Source organism: Convolutriloba macropyga, chromosome 8, assembly GCF_964194025.1.
Source record: "Convolutriloba macropyga chromosome 8, txConMacr16.3, whole genome shotgun sequence".
In the NCBI taxonomy this organism is placed as follows: Eukaryota; Metazoa; Xenacoelomorpha; order Acoela; family Convolutidae; genus Convolutriloba; species Convolutriloba macropyga.
Genome location: NC_134475.1, coordinates 12,408,659 through 12,431,481, shown reverse-complemented (window position 1 = coordinate 12,431,481; position 22,823 = coordinate 12,408,659). Strand labels below are relative to the sequence as shown.

The 22,823-nt window shown below is 38.0% G+C and overlaps 2 protein-coding genes across 2 annotated transcripts in view; both read left to right on the top strand.

Annotated features, from left to right (window-relative positions):
- The window catches only part of LOC142344474 (calmegin-like), a 149,643-nt gene that overhangs the window by 41,849 nt on the left and 84,971 nt on the right, over positions 1-22,823 (top strand). The gene's annotated exons all lie outside the window — the stretch shown is intronic.
- Positions 21,294-22,768, top strand: LOC142344472 (protein DDI1 homolog 2-like). Its single transcript, XM_075396132.1, has one exon. It carries the CDS (start codon positions 21,323-21,325, stop codon positions 22,625-22,627), a length of 1,305 nt encoding a protein of 434 aa, XP_075252247.1. The 5' UTR covers positions 21,294-21,322; the 3' UTR covers positions 22,628-22,768.

Here is a 22,823-nt window from a genome sequence, read left to right as displayed (position 1 = left end):
GCGATGTGATATGTTATCCTAAACCTCGGTTCTGTTATCGCGCAGAAGCGCCTCCACCGGCCCATCTTTTACATTTGGATTGCTCCTTGCGCTTTTGAAGCCATCTTTTCTGTTCACATCACCTTTGAATTCAAAAATATAAGTTACAGATTGTGTCTTTGATAAACTACGCGAGAAGCAGAAGTTATACTTTCGTAACTCAAAATGAGAAAAACTTAACAAAGAAAAAAATAGTGTTCGCATATAGATTCCAACAGTTCAGTTAGTTTTCACATATATGGTCTATTTACATGACTAGGAAAAAGATCAAATCTGGCAAAACAAGTTTTCAGAACCAAAATACTCCCTGATCAGACGAGCGCAGACTCAACTATTGACTCAACGATTCAATATCTCAAGGACATTGAAAATGAAAAGGTTAAGCTCATATATCAAATTCTTTCACAAACCGATTGCTCCAGAGAGAAAAACAATGAAATTAATCTCCTAAATAAAATAGCTCCCAAAAATATTAACTTGAGGCACTGTATTGAGCTATCGGAGACAAAAGTGTACCTATAGACATACAAACTGTTAATGAGAAACAATATTTTTAGTCGAATGTCAAGTTCCAATTTTGAAGACGTCGTCAACTCCTTTTGTATTTAATGATCCACACAAAGCATGGTACAAAGCAATTATTTCTTCTGATCTTTGCATAAGCAAGAGAATTGGTTTGGCTTTTGATCAAGAAAAATACTACCGCACACGGGTTCGAACCTCTCACACGCTGTATGTCAACAACTTATTGAATTACGCCATCTGTCACGTACTTCTTTGATATTTTGTTTGAATTTTAAATAAACAATAAACTTCTTTAAAAACATATGCATGCAAATTTTGTAAGATTCCTGGTTTTTTGCGGTGAATTTTCTTTGCACATAAAACACTCAAACATTTTTAATTTAACATCATTTCTCGCGCGTCTAGGACGCAGTTTAAATTCACCACTCGTTTCTTTCAGAACTTGACAAAGTCCTCAAATCCAGAGAAGTGATAACACTTTGTGCGAGAGTCTCACCCCTAACATGTACTACATGCAATCTATTCTTTTTTTGTATCAAGGTTGCTCGTTGCTCAGATAAAGTGAGACCTACTGTCAACCAACTAGCGAAATTGTCTCAACGTCTATAAATGGTATCGAAGGAAGCCTAAGAAGTTTCTATTCACATAGAGAAACACACAGACACTTATATTAATTTTTAATATATAACTTGTATATATATATTATTTTCTGTTTCGTTTTACAGACCCCTTTTTGCCCTCTGAACACTATCGACCTAGTTATGACTACTTTCATTCACTCTGTCAAAATCAACGCAAAATAAACGTAAAAAAAATTCTACTGGCTTTATTTTTTTCTTCTTTTAAAACTCATCTATTTTGAAAAAACCATCATTAAAAGAATGGTGTCATGTTTATCAGAAGAAAAACTTGAAGACAAATTTTGATTAATGTATTAAATTGAATCAGATCAAACTCAACACTACGACATACAAATATCGATGGCTGCGCTCAAGCATGTCAAAATCACAACATTCATATGTAATACTTTTTGGAACATCAGAGCATATAGAAAATTTAAATTTTTAAATGTTTTATAATAGTTTTTCAAAGATGGATACTTTGATTCATCACAGCTCCACTTGGAAATTAGCAATCACTAGGGTTATTTTAGCTTCACAACTTGCGATGTTTTTTTTTGAATTGCTAGATAATATTTCAAGCCATTAATATCTGGGTATGGATTCAATTTTGTTTTCTTTTCATAATTGAGGAGTATGCTCAACAGTTTCCAAAATTTCTCTTTGATTTTTTCTTTCGAGTTTCTTGAACCCAGTATTTGCTTCCAAATAGAAAGTCTCTGTTTCTACAAGCTCTGCAACAGTCTCTCAACTGAATTTAAGAGTTGGAAACTTTAGTTTTTCTAATGGACTTTGTTAAAAAGCTAATCGTAACGTGTCTGCAGGACACACTTCAGCACAACCACTCAACTTATTTCGTAACGGTTTAAAAATAATGAAGCTAATACCAAGGAAAACTCGGCGAATTATTTTGAAATCAAAACTGCTGGCCACTCGTTCTCGCATGATTTACTGTAATAAATAAAATTTGCTCCGGACCTAAACAAATTAAATATCATTATTTACAGCCCTAAAATTCTTTCTATGCTCTTTTTTGAGGCACAATTGATGTCGTCAATACCTCTAGGTAACGTTCCTGGTCTTGTAGTTATTCTCAGTTTTTATTTACAATGTCTCATTCAGTGTCCGAAATTCGTTCTTGCGATGACCTCAGATTGCTTTTAAAAGTCAATTGACAACAAGGAAAACAATAATGACAGTTTTTATTTTTACACTACTTTGATTGTCTTCAGAGGATTCAGAGGTTCTTTTGAGGTTTAAAATTTTGCGATTCAGTGTGATCCAAAACGAGTTTGAAATCTTTTTGAATGGACGGCGTCCAAGACACATGGGCTCAGTTGCAGATCTGGGCATCACGGCCGCCATTTCTTTGAAGTAGCGTAAGTAAATTGACCTAAGAATTGAGAGAACAAGAATTTTCTTTAAAATTTAGCCGGAAAACTCAAATTTCATTTCTCAGTTCTTCAAGAAATTTATATATCAATGATATTAATTCTAGAGTATTGCTAATCAGCGGATGGGATTGTACTTTTTGCTTTAAAATATGGAAAAGTTTTAATTCGCTGTCTATATCGCATTATTGGTAGGCAGAAGATGACAATGCCTATTCAGTTAATAAGAAAATCCGAATTCCGATTTAAACGCAGCTTCTGTTTACTCTACTTCAGAAAATCGATTATTTGGAAAATTTTAAAACTCACTGGAAGGAACCAACTGTTTCTTATGTTAAATGCGTTTGCTATTTACGCAGGCTTTATTTTTAATTTATTTACTTCTTGATCGGTATGAATTCCTGTTAAACATCGCATAATAAAAAAGGGGTATTATCCAACGGTTGGTTGGAACAGTCAGCCCCAACTGTGAAGCATCACAGCAGCTTATTTGAATTTAAATTAGATTTGAATTGCAGTGAGAAACCGAAATGATGGCTCAACTTCATCCACGAAAAGGCAGTCGATAGGTGTATTGCTGCTTTGAGATTGTACCAAATGCACAAACCAATTTTTTTTCACCGTTTCAATGACAAAGCAGTGAGCCTATTCGAGGCTCCTGTTTCTGATTCAAAGTCGACAATATGAAATTTATCTTCAGATAATTTGTGGAGGATCTGTTGGTCGTGGCCTTCCATCCTCTTAAGTTGAGTGTTCTTGTTGGGTACCCCTAACATGTATGAAATCTATTTGTGCAAGATCTTTGTTTCCAGAAGATTCGACAGAGGCGAGTGTTTCAGCGTGGTCCTTGTCGTAATCCCTTGTGTTGCGGCGTACTCACTGTTGTTTAGCCCAACCTCCTGGGTCAATAGCGAAAACAACTAACCTATGTCTTTGCTGACGAGCGAGTAAGAAAAAACGATGTCAACCAAACTTATTGAAAAATGTTCTCTGCTTCGAAGAAAACGTTCTGGGTGATGGGGAATGTTAAGAATGAAAAAAGTCACGTTTTTTGCTAAATTCCACGATCCGAGACAAACTTGACAAGCCCCACTAGTTTCTCCAACTTTCCACTAGCAATGACAACGCCCGCAAACCATTTTTGAGTGCAAATCGATTTCAGCTTGAGCTCAACCAATAGGAGTGCAGATAAACAATACATGGCCATGGCATTAAATTAACCCGAGGTGGTTCATTCGTTTTATTGTGGGCGGGTACCGGCTACGAACAGGCCAGGTGAGACTGTGTATTATTTTTGAACCACATTGCTTACAATAGGGCAGTATTTTTTATATTTTCAAGTACTAACTGTCGATTGAAAGCAATTTTAGCCTCTATTAAGAGTACAGTTTCATTTTTTAATCAAAATATGCAAATTGAATTTAGCGGATATCATGTTCCAAGGCAGAGCTGGGTCTTGCCAAAAAAGAAACCGCAGGTCAATGTCAATAAGTTTTATGATACATATTCTAATATAACGTGGGAATTTATGAAGGCCAATACGTTGAACGCAGTGTGTTTATTGAGTAGCTTGAAAGGCTGTGCTTCCCTTATATCAAATAGAGAGTTTACACTACTAACTTTCCTCACATTTTTTAACCCTTTGATTAGGACTTATTTCGTCAGCTTGACTTGATTGAAGAATGTTTAGTTGATTGTAGCATTTTTCTGCCTCATTCATCCAGGATTTTTTTTACTAATGATGATGATGATTTTGTGGATTTCTTTCCAAACTTATCCTTATTCTTTTTGATGAAATTGTTTTATACTTTCATCTCTACAATAATGTCGATGATGCAGGCTTGCTCTAATTGACCTGGACTCGCAATACCGAGAGTGAAAAACCTCGAACAAGAGGTTGTTCTTTTCCGTAAAATTACTTTACATTTTTTTGAAAAAAAAATTAATGAATAAATTTATATCGTTTAATTTTTGTTTTCGTTTTGTTCTGTATGGGTTTGAACAGCTTCAGTACAGAATGAATAGATTTTAATGTGATCCGAGTGTCTTGTTTTGAGAAACTCCCAACCACAATACCTGCTTCCCACCAGCAATCTATTATGAGTATAAGTTAGATTCAGCTAGTGACAAATTCAGTTCATGAGACAGAGTGTAGTGCAGGTTGCAAGCAGCTCCGTAAAGGCATCATACGAAGCAACTTTTGAAGATGGCTGCAAATAAACTGTAGCAGCCTGAAACGCGGAATTGGCTTACCCCCCGGCGTCCAATATCCACCTTGTTTACCTCCGGATCACTCAACTGACACTCACGCAGAGCAGTATGAATCAGAAATTTATTCACTCTCCAACGGCTCGGGTTACGGTGGTAGTGAAAGATTCGACACGGCTCACCCAAACGCCTTGCCGAGCGACAGAACCCTATGCTTTAATGCTTGGGATTTCTTTCCCAAAACCGAAAAAAAAGTTGAGCAACTTTTGAAGAAGTTGATCATTGGAGAACCAACTTCACTGTGCTCAACAAGAACAAAGCGGCGGGATAAAGGTCTGTGGAATGATTTGAACACATTTTAAAATCTTTAGCTTCTAAGGCGAATTTATCATTTAAGATAGCAGCAATTTTTGCGTACATAATTTGTCAATGCGTGAAAACAGTAAACAATGGGTCTGTGATCAAAATGCTAGACAGACTGCTTCCACAATGTTGAAAAAGTTCAATCGACGATTGTGTTCTTGAAGCTGGAGCTCTGCAAAACTAATTTGGTTAAAAAAAACTCTAACGGAAAGATGGACAATCTGAAGCAATTTGACAAGTTCATGGAAACAGAAAAGCTACTGCAGCCCTAGCAGGAGAGTTCTTTTCAAGAAATTTCTCACTGAAGTATACAATAAATAGAAAAGCTCTTCTTAAGTTACTCCACAGAACTCAGCCGCAACCCTCTCCAACCGATTCAATTTTTTCTATTCCTTAGACATTGAATTCCATTTCACCCTCATTGAATTCCATTCCATTGAATTCAATTCCACACCACCCTCATTGATTTTCATTCCCAAAGGAAAGGCTATAAGGGCTGCATCCCTGAAAACTCATGATAGCCATGCCCCCATAAAAATGATTCTGGACTACCTCAAAGATAACGCAGTCATAATTGTACAAACATTTGCCAAAATTGCCATCGGAATAGCCACCGCAAATCAAAACTGTTCTCAGTACATATTTGGTTTGTTGCATATTACCATCCAGCTTCAGATATGGCGTTTTGGCAGTCGGCGTTGGAGAAGTCATCCGCTGTTTTTTCGTCAAATTTATCTAAAAAGGCTTTGAGAACGGCTTGCCGTTTTTTGGAGGCGAGAGCCAGCTCAGCCATAGCCAAAACTTAGGAATTGAACATGCAATGCATTTAATGCAGTCCGCTTATGAAGCACAAAAAAGTGAAGCAGTAATCATATTAGACGCCAAAAAGGCAGTCAATTGCTTCAATTGACCATTAGTTTTGAAAAATTGAAAATGAGTTTGAATTTTTTTCAACCTGTGTTGCTCAGAATTCATGCACAGCCTCATCCGGCTTGTTTGTAGCCGGCACTTGCTTGCAGTCCCAAGAGGTCGTCACCCAAATAGAGCTATTGCCTTGATAAGGTAATTTATAGTTAAATTGTCATTGACCGGCCTCAAGTGCAGTTCAATCGTAACTCAAAAATGCAACCCGGATGATGGCAGTGCAGTAGAAAATTTGTATAACCTGATGATGTTCCTTGCGGATTAACCCAATCATGGTAAGAGTTTCGAATATCTATTAATTGCTCCAAAATAACAAATTATTGAATAATATAGAAAATATAGAATGCCAAATCCACGTGTATTATTTTACTTGGAACTGATGTCAATATTTAAGATTGCTGCCGTATTTTGTTTCAATGCTTCGCAGTAAATATCCGCTCGTATCACTCCTTGCAATTGCGTTGCAAAAGTTTTTCAGTCTCTTTCAGAAAATTGATCAAAGTGTCGGGACATCTCAGCAAAACGCCTACTTGCGTTTCAAAAGAGGTGTTCAGCGTTAACCTGTTTTTCTCACCCAAAGAAATTTAATCGTTGAGAATGTTTTCTATGACGCTGAAAAAAATATTGAAAAATTAGTGTTGCCACATTTTCTTGACCGGTAGGCACCAAAAACACACGCCAGCTTTAATTGCTATCAAACCAGTTTTAATCACTACGAGGCTGGATTCAGCATCGGAGAGCAAGCGAAGATTGACACTGATTACGCTAAAATACTCGCAGCAGTCAAAATTAGTGAAAATGACAATCTCACTATTAGTTACTTCCTACAAGATATAAAAACTCAAGACCAATGAAAAACTACTTAGAAGAAGATTACACTCACAGAAAGATACTACTCTACGCACCTCACATGAAGACAAACATCACGTTATTGGCCTGTCATCTGCTCAAACAGGCTCACTACCTTGAAACCGAAACTGTAAGCTACACCTTGACAAAATTACAATTTTTTGACAGTTTGTGCATTCGGTACCATAATGAGGGCAAATCACACCTGTCAACTACCCTTATCGAAGAAAAGTTTACGCTAAACCATGCTCTCCTCTAGAAAGAATGGGGATGTACTCAAATGCAGGAAAACGAAAATCGAGAGTTTCGCCAAAAAATGCATGACTCATGCTGAGATTTCCAAGTTGAGTCATCACCCTAGTTTCTCACTGCACTTCAGTAGCACTGATGACAACTCTCAACATGGCATGAAAACGAAATTTGGGCAAGTAAATTCAGCAGAACGTTCTTCGACCTAAAAATTTTTAGAACTTTACCAATTCATAACGAAAATAAGCACAGAAATTCAACAAGTATTGCGTGGCGTGGCACATAAAAACGTAAAAGACTAGTTTTGTTTCACTCAATTTTTTAGGCATTGATGGCTTTGGGGCGCATGCAACTAGTACTATAAAGCAACTAGCGACAACAATGTCAAGAAAGATAGCAACTCGGACGCAATAAAACTCTTTCGGAAAAAGAAAAGTACCGCACTCCTATGCAGCGCCATTATCTGTCACCAAGTCTGCCGTGATACTAAACATGTAACTGAAGTTGATTTTATTTATAGCGTTATTGCACGTTCATTAGTATAGAAATTTTTCATTTTTTTATTGCAACTTGTCGAGCCTAGCATAGAATTAATAAGTTTTTTTTCGAAAAAATATAGAAAAAAGGAGCTCTCTGTGATAAATTTAAGTACCAGGTTTCCTTGTGGGCTTTTATATTCTAATCTTTTATGTGGATCATGCCTGTTTTTTTTACTGGAAAAACCTAGCAGCTGTTCTCCATGCGTTTTTCTCGGAGCTATGTTTAATTGAATTTAATGTCTCCATTTTGGAAAATATCGCTGAAAATAAATCGTTATACTTGGTTTAATTTTCACAAATTTTCTGCTAAATTATCAAGTTAGGAGAAATTATGTAGGTCCTGTCGTCTTATTTTGGTCTGACTTAATTATTTTTCGATCTCAAAAACAGGAGCAGCAGGAAAGGGTCGTTTATATACTGAGCAGCTGATTTAGAGTTTTACACATTGTCTGTCATCAAAAAGTCATAGTTGCAAGATGATCTGATCGCAGTGGAAAAATGGTGAGAGGGACAGACGTAGCAATAAACAAATTTGAACAGCTTGAGTTTCGAGAAGCTCGGAAAAAGCTGAAAGCTTGGGGCAGCAGTCTGCTATTAAGGGCTTAGTAGTTATCGTCAACGAAGTCTTTCCATGGAAACCTTGTATGAATTTCGCAATTAGAAAGACCAATGAAATTCTGTACATAATACACAGTAATTTGCAATTTGGCGTGAGAATGGGAGAACAAATTACTTGGTTTGACAAATTTCATTCACTTCCATTTCTTTTCTATTGCTTCAACTGTGTTTCACCGTCGAGAGGAGACATCAATTAATCAAGCGATTAATAAGAAAAGCTGTGAATTGAATAATTGACAACAGGGATACCAGCAAAAACAAATGAATTGAGACTCTGTATTTTTTTTACTGTTACCGCTCCTTATCCAACTTACGAAAACTTTACATGTTGTAAAACAGGTCGGCAAAGGAAACACTGAACTGATACTGCCAGAGGCTATAGAAGTTACAGACGTCATAAAATTTTTAAACTACCAAATAAATGCATTGAGAGGGGATGATTCGAATATGTATTTAGAAAATGCAGAATGATAAATGACTCTCGATGCACACTGATGTAATTCAATATTCAGGTTAAATGTCCAATTCGGGAGATCAGGTTGCAATTTGATCAACATCAATGACGTTGTTTTCTGATACCAATATCTGCTCCTGGTGAATCGATAGCAATTGTAACACAAACAATGTAAAAACATGATTTTAAAAACAATTTTTTTTAATAAAGCCGATAGGGTCCAAGTTTCCTCAGGTATGAGCTGAAAATCCACAACAACAACAACAACAACAACAACAACAACAACAACAAATCATTCAGTTTACCAAATTTGTTTCGAGGAGGCACTTTCAGTCTGTGAAACGCATTTCTTGTTCTTATGACCGGTCCTTTATCTCCCTTCCATCCTCTTTCATTCTGGGGAAAATAGAGAGATATAAAACATTTTTTTCATTGTCAGGAGGCCAAAAAAAAAGAGTATACTTCTTCTTCATCTACAATTAAAACAACAATGAAGCACATCATTAAGGTCGAAAGGTTTCTGGATTCGAGTTTTGCATAACACTTGTTCATTTCATTTCAAAAATCAGATAAATTTTTCAGTCGATGTTAAAGAGCGGCTCTTCCGCACAATGTATAAAAAGGAGTTTTCATGACTTTCGCTTAATGCTGTGCATTCAAAATTTATGTATCTTGTTCGCCAGAACTCACATAAATTGATTTTTAATGGAGATTTCGATTTAGGAAACATAAGGCAAACAGCGCGCATGTTTTGAACTGCAATTCATGACACAGAGAACGAACGTTATTTAGTTTTAGAAGCTCACCATAATAAATTTTAGCTCCAATGAATTATATCAAACAATTGATTTGAAAAATTTCAAAATGTTTAAACTGACTTTTTTCAGGCGTGAAAACATGTGAAACACCAATTAGACAAGCATAAGCATTGGTTTGAAAATGTTCGATTTCACAATGCAGTGACTGCTTGAGGGAACTATTTTCATCAAGCTATAAAAGCATCTACATGTTTCCCTAAACCTTTCTTCAACCTGACTAGTTGCTTTCAACTGGACTGAAGTACTACTCCCTAGAATTTCTGTACTTTTGAATTTGTTCACTTTTGATTTTCAAGTAATTTGCAAATTTTTCTGTAGTGTTCCCAAGAAAGTACAAACGAACTGATTTTCTATAGTTTACAATGATCGCATTTGCTATGTTCCAATTGTAATTTTTGCGTCAACTTACCACAAACTTGAGAAAACTAAAAAAATATTAGTTCATCGGCAAATCCACTATTTAGTGTCAACAGGAAGGCATGACAAGTCATTTATATTAAACCAGAAAGTGACGAGGGCCCAAAAGTAACTTTTGCTGTGGCACTCTAATGAACATCTGCTGAAGCGAGAGGAATCGAAATTCATTTTTTCAAGTGAGTGCTACCAATCAAATAACTGTGTACAAAAAAATAAATCTTCACCAGTATTGAAACGAGTCAGCTTACACAGCAAAATTCTTCATGGAACTTATTTGAACATTTTTTGTAGTCTACATATATGGCGTATTTGTGCGAGTGTCGTTTCAGTTCAGAGACTCAACGAAATTAATCAATTGATTATTAGTGTTTTGGTTGGATTCAAAAACGAACTGCTTCGGATGGTCTTTGCGCTTGACATGAACATAAATATATCTGTATAAAAATTTTTCAAAAAGCAGGGACAGCTTAACAAGCCGTCCGATTGATCTGTAGTTTCCGAACTCCCCTTAAAAGTCCATTTTTGGAGATATGTGGTAATGTAACGTTCCAATAACTTGCAAAATAATTCGTTAAAATCCAGGAAATGAAAACTGTGCAGAAGCTTTTCGCAAAAAAACCAGCTAACAATTTTAGAAGTTGTGTGGGAAAAAGTTTCTTTGATTTCCAAATTAGAGCTTTAAGTCTTGGAACGGTAACTCAATAAATCAGAAGAAGCAAAACCATATAATTTCCCGGTTAATAGTAGGGATTTTCTTTGAACTGTAGCTTGCGAAACTGTAAGAACATAAATCGATTTTTATAGCAAAAAAATTCTTAAATGCTATCAAACTAAAGTTCTAATAATATATACTATTGCATAAACTGGATAATGTTGAAGGTAATTGAAGTCCAATAGATGGTAACGTTCGTCAACTTCTTAACTTCTCCAAAAGGATAAATTTTGAGTCGTTTGTCCTCGAGTGTCTCTGATTAATAATTAATTTGAATTGGAATCCGGCAGAAAAAATGGTTTCAATGACAGGTTTCAAACACTAATGCTGAAAACTTGTTCGAATCTTCGTTCAGAAGAAAATGCTTCAAATTTTTTTGGGGGTGGAATTTGTTATGAGAAAACTCAGAGATAACAAATAAAAACGTTAAGGTTGGATACTCTTCTCTTGTTTGAACTTGTCACTTTTGCCATTCCCTATTCAGTAGATTAGTATCACCCATTGCCCGGCGAGATATTGCATGACGTGGATTGATACCAGACTTGCTCTCGATCCATGGTTTATTTTAAAAATTTGTAAGATATCCGAGGGAACAATATGAGCGCTTTTCAACAGAGGTGAATATGCAGCATCAATTTATACAACTTTGTACGGTGTCAATAAGATAAACTACGTAACACAACAAGCAAAAACAGCATCAGAGCAAACATCCAGATTGCCTACAGATAACTCAGAACTTTTTGTTTTATTGAAAGAACGCTACAATGCTTCCCGTTTTTCTATCATGAGTGGAAAAATTTTCCAATAAAACAAAGAGGCTGAAAAACCATGAATTATTGCATAAAAAGATTAAGCAGCTTGTTTTGATATACTGAGAATTCCTCCAATTTTTGTGACAAAAGTTTGCTTCGCCATGTCGTTTAGTTGTTGCGAAACATTTTAGCTCAGTGTCGCAAAAAAATCTGCGACATCCTTTCATTGAATAATTTCATGACCATCCTAATATTGCTTAAAATCTCGAATTCGAAACTTTTTTATCAGGTTTATTTTGAAAGAGGCTGTATCGCAGCTGGAAACTTTTTTCTCTATTGAATGTTTCTTTTCAACAAAGACATTTGTATCTTTGGGTTTATATGCCTTAGAGAATAGAAGTTGTTTCTGGTAACAGCAAATCATCAGTCATTTTACTGGTCTAGATCTAGCTTCAGCATTACGCTTTTTTAGGCCAAGTTGCTTGGATTGTCTACCAGAAAGTGCTGGAACTTTCAGTTTAGCAGAATACTTGCGACATCGCTCAATATGTTTGTCGTCATTCTCCTGCAGATTTTGGACGACTGTTCTGACTGCCTATTTTCTAATCTAACCCAACTAACTTAGAAATGTCCTGTCTACCAATGACATTCTTAACCTCAGCTAATTTTAGGGTAAGGGAATTTAAAAAATTTTGATAGACAGTAGTAATTGTGGTTTGAATATTTGATAAGAAGCTCCTACAAGCTCGGCGACATGAGGATAGGTTTCATCACCCAAAGATATTTTCAATTTTTCCCTGCTGTTGTCTTCAACAATTAAGGCACAGTTTCTGTCGTTGTACATGTTGTTGTTGTTGTTGTTGTTGTTGTTGTTGTTGTTGTTGTTGTTGTTGTTGTAGCTGTCACACCAGGCTGGAATTAACGGGGGCACCAGCGCTCATTGCCGCTTTTAAATTGTACCTTGTTTGCATTTGCATCTTTATATATATATATATATATATATATATATATATATATATATGTATATATATAAAATTATATGTATATATATGTGTGTGTGTATATATGTATATATGTATATATATGTTGTGGGGCGGCAATTTTATGAATCTACGCCATGGTAAATGACAAGCGGTCCCGCATTAATTCCAGCCATTTGGTTATGTCTACTGTTGTTTACCACAGGTCTATCACTTTTTGGTCCGTGATGCTCTTACTGCAGTTGGAAATGTGGTTCACGTCATGGTGTGCTACTTCAAATTTGGGACAGCGCTTGTCAATATAGTCACAGATACTGATCAAAAGAAAGTTTATCAGGGGGTTGTATCGAGTTCTCAGTAGTGCTAACCGGTTACGAGCAATTCGTGGCAGCATTTGTTCTTCTTCTGCTATCGTTGGTGGAGGTGTGCCTGGTTGCTTGCTGTTTTTGCTCAACTGAGTATGGACTGTTTCCCGTTGGGAACTTTTACGCGCATTTTTGTTTTCTTTGCAATTTAATTGCTCCCTGATTGTGTTGGGCTATTTCACGCGGCCCCTATAAGCATCTTTTAGTATTGGTGTCATAGAAAGAAAACTGGTTAATGAGGATGCTTTATAATCAGCACAGGTGGCTCCAATAGCTGCAGACCAGAAGTTGCCCTGCTATGATTCCTGTGTGAAATTTAACAGGCAGCATTTCACCCTCATTGAGAAAGTCATTGATGTGAGACTTGTTTTACACAGCCATTAATTGTACGAAGGTTAAGGTTTTTTGTGTTTGCAGGTGGTTCCAGTTTGTATTTATGATTTTAAATGCCTCAAAGGGAGCACTGTAGTGCAAGACGTTCCAACTGATAGCTTTGTAAGTTACTGACAGTGTCTTTTTTGTGCAGCTCCAGTTGCTAACCTCAATCTTTTTCAGTATTTTACAGCGTTTTTGTATTATTTCTTCGGTGTTTTTTTAGTTTTCCCCCGAAATTGAGCATACTCACCAAGTACATTGACTTTGGACTTTAATTGTATTGTTGAATTGTTGTAAGTGGGTTGTGGGTCAAATTCGGCTTCCTTGCTCCAGGCTGGGGACACAGTTGCACTTGATTTCTCAGCTGTTAAGTTATATTTTCTTGATTTTATCTAGCCATGTAAAGTTTTTGGATAAGGATATATCATGTAACGTAATTTTGCAACCTGTGGTTGAGATGTAGTTAAAATTTTATCATCAGCATTGGACGTAGATTTCAGATCTTCGGTTGGTTGAGGCAGCTTGCTCATGTAATTGTCGAAGAGATTTGACGATAATAAACCTCCTTGGGGTAACGCTGATTGACTTTTCTCCACTTTGGTTTCTCATTGTTAAATTCAAATAAAAAACATGCCCTGTAAGTAAGATGCGACCGATTTTTTGTGCTATTTGGTAGTGGTGACTCAAATATGTCTTTTAGTAGTTTTTTGTGATCAACCTTGTCGAATGCTGAGATGAGATCTAGAGCTACTATTAGAAAATCGTTGCAAAATTTTTTTATTAGGTCCTTTTTGTATATCTTTGGAGACTATAATGAGATCTGTCGTTGTAAGGTGCACAGCCATAAAACCATGTTGATGTTCAATTAGTAGATATTCTATAAAGTCACTCAATAAGATTTTTCTGTCAGTTTTACAATGGAGGATGGGATTCCAATTTGTTTGAAGTTTTCGGTTTTGTTTATGGGTTTTCCCGTTTTATGAAAGTTTATAACTCGGCAAATTTCCAGATATTTGGATTTTTGCACTGTTTGCAGAAAGATTTATTGTGTGACTGAGGTGTTTGAATCTTATGGGGCCGAGTTGGTGTAAGTGTATTGGCGTTATTCTATCAGTGCCCAGTGCATTACTTTTATTTGTGTCTCTTTGGGCTTCATCCACTGCGTTACTTCTGAAAATTCATTCGTCTATTTCTAGGTTTCTTATTTTTCTTAATGTACATCTTTCTTTTTGCAATTTTGGGTGTGTGAAATGCATTGTTGGATGGGCTCGTTTGCGTATTTCATTGGATTTTGTTCAAGAATATTCTATTTAGCGTCAAAATATTTAGGCTCTGTGACAATATGGGTTAACGTTACTTGACAAAAGTCCTTTTACTGTGATTCAGAGGTTAGAGCTGTTACTTCTGTGATTAAGTGCTTGTACAAGTGCAATAGATTTTTTGCGCTTTTTTCCGTGAACAAGTTCATTTATTTCATGGCTTGGTTGCGCTAATTTGGGGTCCCTAGATATTTTTTTGAATTCCACCCTTCTTTTCAAAAAAAGTTACTGGGAAAAATGGCAACCACTGTTTTTGATTCTTCATTGTGTGATTTGGCTACCAGCCGCTGCATTGATATGGCTTTCCCTAAGGTCGGCGTAGTAGATTTTGTTGGCTTTTATTGTTTCGTCAGTAATAGTTCAAAGACGACTTTAACGCTTGCCTCGTAATCTTTGCGGCAGTTGACGAAAATTAACATTGTTGTTGTGTGTGGGATGAGGTGTCAGGTGATGGATAAAATTATTGGTAAATGGTCTGAACCTAATGCGCACTCCCTGTGTCAGACGGTCTTCAATGTTATGCTTGAACGAGCGAGACTGATGTCCGGAGAGTTTTTACAGGATTCAGTTAATCTGGTGCTGACATTTTTGGTTGAACACTATATGATTAGAGTGGTATATTTCACTTTCAATGAAGTGTTTTATTTTCTCCAGTAGCTTTGGGTGCCATAATGAGATATGAGCAGAGCATTGAGCTCATCGAAAATAATGTCGTCATCTAACTCAAGTAGTTTACTAATTGATGGCTTGTATCCTGCATCACAACTAGACGACGGGGTATGTAGTGTAGTAACCCCTAAGAACACAATGTATGACATTCTTGTATTTTACAAAAAGCAGACACCATTCGAAATTTTCACAGTTAATATTAAGCAACAGAAACAGATTGTAATCGAGCTTAAACCGTGTTTTAACAGAAAAAGCAGAAGCATCATAAACTATGATTGGAAACTTCACGGGTTTCGACCTTGACGGGATATGTGACAAATGTCTGTTCTTGACAGGATTTGTCGGGCAGATAAACCTTTTATCGGTTAGTTTAACTAACAGGGACCCACGCGGGTATTTGATCACAGCCAACTACCAAAATAAAAATCTCAATTCATAAATTGAGCTGCCCTTCTGAAGCAATAAAACGTCTTCACTTTCACCTGCGTAACAAATCTCTTATAAATTTTTTCTTCAAATCCTAATTTAATTCTGTAACATTTGTTCATTACTTCTACTTCATAATAAAAATAAAGTCTTTGTCTTTAAACACTTTCTTAGTTTTCAACGAGAAATATCTTGCTTTAGAAACCCCCAACCAAAACTGTATCAGCATAAAATGCACGGATATTATATTAGCTGTTCACTAATTTGATGTTGTTATAGCTTGGACGTCTGGATGTTTGTGAGAATGTAGGTAGTGTTAAGTTTAATTTTCTGAAACAGAATTGTGTTCGTAATGTTAAAAGCTACCCCTTCAGCTTTGCGTCTTTCTTTGGCCAAGTTTTTGAATAAACAGTAGCAAGGTGGTCATTTCAGTGTGGATTTTTCATTGAGGTTGGTCTCCTGGATAGCTGCTATTTGGATGTTATCTTTCTGTGACCAAACTATGATGTCTAGTTTTTGTTTGAGACCATTACAATTTAGTTGAAGAATACTGAGGTCTGTGTTCTCGTGAGTGGGGAAAATTTTTGCTTATCTTTGCCGAATTCCACCAACTATTTTTTTGCCTTGTATTTGCTGCCCTTATCTTGCACTAGGAGCAGCGCTTACAGTCGCGCTTTCGGGTTTACCCATCCGCGCCAGACGCCATATTGATTCGTTGCTACTGTGATAAATAGCACATCCCCTTGTGCCGGTGTCGGTTTCAATACCACCGATGATGAGAAGAAGCAAGACAAACATGTGTTTCCCAGTCAAATGCAAACAGGGGAGCAGAGACTGTGCTTGCCTGATCCCTCCGCAGAATACCGTTTCTCGCCGTCTGTACAGAGTGTATTTTTTCGAGACAGCAGTTGTGATCCCCATATGCACATCGTGATAGCTTCCAGTTCACTGAGCAGAGCTCTTGACAAATACCCTGCCACTCGAGAGCAATTGGGAAGAAGTGTGATTCTCAAGACGTCACCAAAGTAAAAACGCATACGTCCACAGCTTTCGACCCCTTCAAAGACCTACTCAAACTCCGAATCCCGGTACTTCACCTAATAAAGGATCTTCTGTCAAAGCGGAAACAGAACAATCCCGACTACACAAAACCCTACCAAAAACCACACGTCAGACCGTTTTTGGATGCTAAACTTCCGACAACTTTAAGAAGATACAACTACGATATCAAGAAAATTGTAAACAAGAACAAGCAACTTTCGCAGAGCAATAGAAAGAAAGCTGCTGCAGACATAACTACAAAGCACTAGGTACAGTTTCTTAGTAATTTTTGCTTCCAACGGCGCCGTTTAATTACTGAGCCAAGGGGAACGGAAATATCAAGGAAACCAATTGGCCTACCTGATAAGTTGTCTGATAAGTCTATCCTTCTCTGTCTTTCCTGTTCACCAAAGGCACCGTTAAACTACTGGGCCAAAGCTGACTGAATCCTCTCTTTTACACCCTCTTCAGCAACTTTCCAAGCAACTAGCTCTAGTCAAGATGACTTGTTCTTGTAGAACTTGCAAGCAAATCATTTCAAACCGCGATTAGACCTTCAATCGTGTGGCATGCAATTGTCATCTTCATCTTGAACCAGCCTGCACGGGGCTGACGCCAGTAGTTCTTAACGGAATCAAGGAGTTGGGACAAAATGCAGTGCTGCTGTGTACTGCGTACGTCAACCACAACGAAAGAGATGAAACCGAACTCTGATTCAGTTAAATGATAAGATCGACCAGCTCAATGTGACAGCAAAAAAGAAAAGCATGGAAGCAAAAGTAACTGATTTAGTGGAAGAGAAAATCAACGAAGCCATGAGGAAAACACAGGAAATAGTGGAAGAAAGTTATGCCAGCGTAGTCAGTAAAAAAGAGGACAACAAAAAAGTGACTATGTCACAACCCTCAAAAAAGGGCAACATAAAAAATTCCCACAACATTGAAACAAGTTTTAGAGTACAAGGGATCCCAGAAGATCCAGACAAAATTCGTGACCAAAATTTTGTCCAAACACATGAACGTGTAACCCACATTTTGAAAACCGTATGAGTGGAAGCTGAGATTGTCAAACACAGGCGGCTGGGAAAATTCCAGAAGGAACTACCCAAACCGTGTGCTGTTCTTGTCACTTTGCCTAGAGCCACGGCCGTCAACCTTATTATGGCCAAAAGTGTGGAACGAAAACCAGAACTGAACGACATGAACGTGTTTGTCTCGCAAGCCCTCTCAATTGAGGATTCCCGCGAAAAAAATCTGTTTTAAAAGGCTTAAGGAACTCAATGAAGAAGGCGTTGTAAGGGGTAAACTGAAGATAAGGAACTTCACATTATACAACGACGGAATAGAGGTGCCACTAAACGATACCATTAAAAATCAAACCAAAACTTGAGTATCTAACTTTGAGATCCTGCAGTTTAACGCCCGCGGTCTTGTGGATTGCCAAAGACGTTTCAGAATGACAAACGCTATTAACTTTGGTTCGTACAACGTTATGCGCATCTGCGAGACTTGGATGAACTCAGGCATCCCAGACTCGGAACTACTACTAAACCTTTATACTATCAACCGGTCAGACAGAGAACACCGTAACATTAACCTGAACGGCAGATCCTTGAGTGCAGTGAAAGTCTCTTTATGCTCTGAGAACATTAAGGTGGATGTTGAGTGTTGTACAACAAAAAATCAGATTGATCAGCGAAGAGATATACATCTGCTGTTTTTACAATCCACCGCAGAACGACCAGTACAGGTATATGACGTTGACTGTTACCATCATATACTAGAGGCCATTGTTCAAAATCGGAAAGCAGTGATATGTGGCGATCTATTCCTGTTGTTTCGTCAGTAGAAATTGATTACCAACAAGAACAACGACCTAAAAAACGTTACTACCGTTTCACTAAAGCAGACTTTGACTCTATGCTGTAACACATGTCATCAAACCCTTTCCAAACTCTTTGCTTCTCAATTGCAAATAATTTGTACAACGAATTCCAGTACTACGCCATGACACTAATCGACAACCATGCTTCAGGAAGAACTCGGTTTCGACAAAAAGTCCCCCTGGATAGCCGCTGACACTTCAAATCAAATGAAAATTCTGAATACCCAACGGATCAAGCTGGCTACTCGTCCCACTACCTACAGGAAGAATAAAGTGCGAGCCCTTGAATCGGATGTGCTCAAAAATTGCAAAATCGATCGCATCGCTGATCAAGAAAAAGTGCTCGGCACTAGAAACACCAATGAAATCTTTCGAAATTTGAAATAGATAAAAAAGCACCTCGAATACCAAAAATTGTAACATATAAAGAAGAGTCTGCAAGCACAACCCAGAGCAAAGCGGAACAGTTCAATTCATTTTTCTGCTCTGTGTTGGCACCAAAAGCACTATTCACTGTCAACAGATACCAAAACCAGAAAGCCAATTTCCGGAACTAAAAAGTCTCCGTTGGAATAATTGAAATTTTTTTGGACGCGCTTGACATCAAGAAGTCCAGGGGCCCCAACAATCTACCGTCAATCTTCTTCAAAGCAACAAAAAAACAAATGTGTAGAACGTTAAACACCATGTTCAGAATTTCAAACGAATCCGGAAACTGACCTTGTTTTGGAACACAGCGGCCGTAGTACCAGTGTACAAAAAAGACGATCCGAAACTTGTCGAAAACTACCGACCCATATCTCACTTTGCATTGAAAGCACATTTTCCGTAAAATGCATGTACGTATAAATGCATGTCGATGAATCAACACGGTTTTGTCAAAAATCGACCAGTGATGAGCAATCTCCTGCATTTCTGGAAAGAAATATATGTCGCCATGGACAATGATCCAACTGCTCGAGCCATTGCATTTTACAGTGACATTTCCAAAACATTTGACACCGTGACCCACGAGCTGCTCATCTCCAAACCATGTGACATCGTTGTAGGTGGATGTTTCCTCGACATCCTATACGACTGCCTAAGTCAGCGAAAACAACACGTACGAATTGAAGATCACACATCGAAAGAATTACAAGTGGCCAGCGGAGTACCACAAGGCTCCCTACTGGGGCCTCTACTCTTTTGCATCCTTATAAACGATCTTGCCGATGTTCTATTTTTCAGCCAACCTTTCATTTTTGCGGACGACCAAAAAACCCGAGCCCTCGGTAAATCAAACGAAGAAGTCCAAACTGAAATACAGAGAATTGGGAAATGGGTAAAATCAAATATCAAATGAAATCAGCAGTCAACAAATGCCATTTACTAATCTTTCGAGGGACACGAGCATGTCTACCATTAAACGAACAGCCGCTAGGGGGCCTCGGAAAGTGAAAGACCTGGAACGTACATTGCGGACACGCTAAACTAGAGTACGAAAATCGAGCATCGAATCGAGAAAGCAAATAAAGTATTCTACTGCTTGAGGAGAAACTTTGCCTTCAAGGTCAAATTCTCCGTGAAACTGGGATTATACAAATCAGTCATACTACCTGTTTTGCTCTACGGGCTGAATATTGCGTACCAATCTAGAATAGATCAACGGAAGCTCGAACATTTTTAAATGCGGGTGCTGAAATGGGTGTGCGGTCCCCACCGTGGTGACTAAAGCTCAGTTGAGACTACTGAATGTCCTAACTCTACCCCTCTTCATTCAATTGAATGATCTTCTGCTGCTTTCGAAACTTTACAAGGACGTTGAGGAGCAGAAAACCAACCTACCCATTCAATCATGGAAGAACGGTGGCCGCCGTATTGGCCGACAGCGCGTTTAGCCGACAACCAAAAAATGAGCAATTTAGCCGACAATTTAAGTAAAATGAGCAATATAACTTATTCTGAAGCTGTGATTGGCCAATTTAAATCACTTTCGTAAGCGGACAAATATACCGCAGTTTTTTCAGCAACTGGTGTAACGAAGGTCTATCCTTGGTCGGACCGTATTTTACCGCATCTGGCCATGACTCGCGGGCCATTGCCATGCCTCAGCGGCCCGTGGGACTTGATATGAATCTATCACAACCGAACTACTGATTTATGAGACTGAACTACTGGACCAATGAGATTTTTATGACCAATTATGATAAAACTGTCGGCTAAATTTCTAATTTTTTCCGTGTCGGCTAAACGCCCTGTCGGCCAATTTTCCTAGCACCTGGAAGAACAGAGGGCAAGTAACGCTGAAGTTAAATAAAACACAAACTGAGAGAAGAAGGACTGAATTTGTCTACAGAACTGCTAGAGTGGTGAACAGAATACATGAGACAGTCGACTTTAATTGCGAAGTTGGACTAAAGAACAGAATCATCAATCTTATGTGGCGGCACGTGGAAAATCTGTTTTCCGAAAACAACGTCTGCACGTGGCAGTTATGCTGCGACTGTGGGAGTTACAGAAACAACTCGACAAATTACTGAACAGACAGCGGGGGCACAGGCCCCTCCAGGCCAACTGGGAATCCAAAGCAACAACAACAACATATGGATCCTGAGAGTGGTTCTGCGGTCGTATTTCTGCCGCGTCCTCTTTACCCCACTCCGCTGAGAAACCCCTAATACTGGCATCCCTAAACCTGAGCTGGCTGCTATCAAAGCGAACGGGTTTTTTGATAGCTATTCGCCCGACGTTTGGTTGTTTTCTTTATTTAAATTGATGAATCTTATTGCGGTGTTTTAGATAAACCATGCACCTAACACTAACGTCGCTTAATGGGGAAGATGTGTTTATGCTAGAAATTGATGACCAGATGACCGTTGAAGACTTTAAAGCTGTGTTCAGCGCCGAGTCATCTATTTCTGCAGATAGAGTAATTTTCTTTCATAACAACTTGCCTCTTGCTGATAACAAAGCCACGCTTGCTTCGTATAAGGTGAAAGACAATGATATCATAGGTTTTCAGACGCAAGAGAGTGGACAAGCTGATTTGTTGTCAGCTTTAGCATCAATGGCGTATCGTGGTCAAAGTGCAAACGGTCAGGCACAGTCGTCGTCAATGAGACCCTCTCCAGGCAATAAGCGCACTTTACAGAGAAATAACGAAGATCCAGAAACAATACGCCAAGTATTTTTGTCGGATCCTCACCAGTTATCCATTTTGAAGGAACGGAATCCAGAATTGGCAAATGCTATTAATGATCCTGTCCAATTTAAGGAAGCACTTCTCAAACAAAGGAAGATGATGCAAGAGAGGGAACAGAATAAATTGCGTTTGATGTCAAATCCGCTGGACCCTGAAGCTCAGAAATTATTATACGAAGAGATTCGAATGGCCAATGTCAATGAAAATATGGAAACCGCAATGGAGTTTTCTCCCGAAAGTTTTGGCACTGTTCACATGCTGTACGTTGATTGTAAAGTAAATGGCGTGCCTACCAAAGCTTTCGTTGACTCTGGTGCTCAAATGACAATAATGAGCAAAGCTTGCGCTGAAAGATGCAATGTGATGAAGTTACTTGATACAAGGTGGTCAGGTGTGGCTAAAGGTGTTGGTGTTCAAAAGATTTTGGGCCGAGCTCATATGGTCCAAATAGAAATAGCCGGTACCTTCTTACCGACATCATTCAGCATTCTTGAGGACCAAACAATGGATGTCTTGCTGGGCCTTGACATGCTCAGGCGTCATCAGTGCTGTATCGACCTCAAAGACAACGCATTAAAATTCGGAGGATTAAATATATCGACTCCATTTTTATCAGAATCTGAACTTCCAGATTACGCAAAACTCAGTACAAACGGGGCAAATGGTTCAGCTTCGGCGGATGATCCAGAGTTGAAAAGTGCTCTTGAAGCTTCGGCGATGGAATCCGCTTCTTCCTCTAAATCAGTTGCCAAAAAATCAAATTCCAATTATTCAGATTCTGATGTAAACAAAATTGTGGAAATGGGTTTTGAGAAATCCGAAGCAATTAAAGAGCTTATCAACAACCGTGGTGACCTAAATAAAGCAGTAGGTGCTTTGATGGCTCGTGCCTTAACATTTCAAAAATGAGGTGATTAGTTATGTGATTCGTGTTGCTTCTCGCCGTGTTAATACTTCGCCTTTACTGCTTGTCACTCATGGTAAACCAATTTTGATGTAGATTAATTTTAATTGCGGGACCTATGTGTATAATATAAGCTTTTGACATTATTTTTGAAGCACCAGAATATGGTAACAGATGAGAACATCTTGATCATAAGCTCTC

Excerpts from the sequence above, each read along its gene's own strand:
- LOC142344472 (XM_075396132.1), top strand. The coding sequence starts at position 21,323 with ATGCACCTAACACTAACGTCGCTTAATGGGGAAGATGTGTTTATGCTA.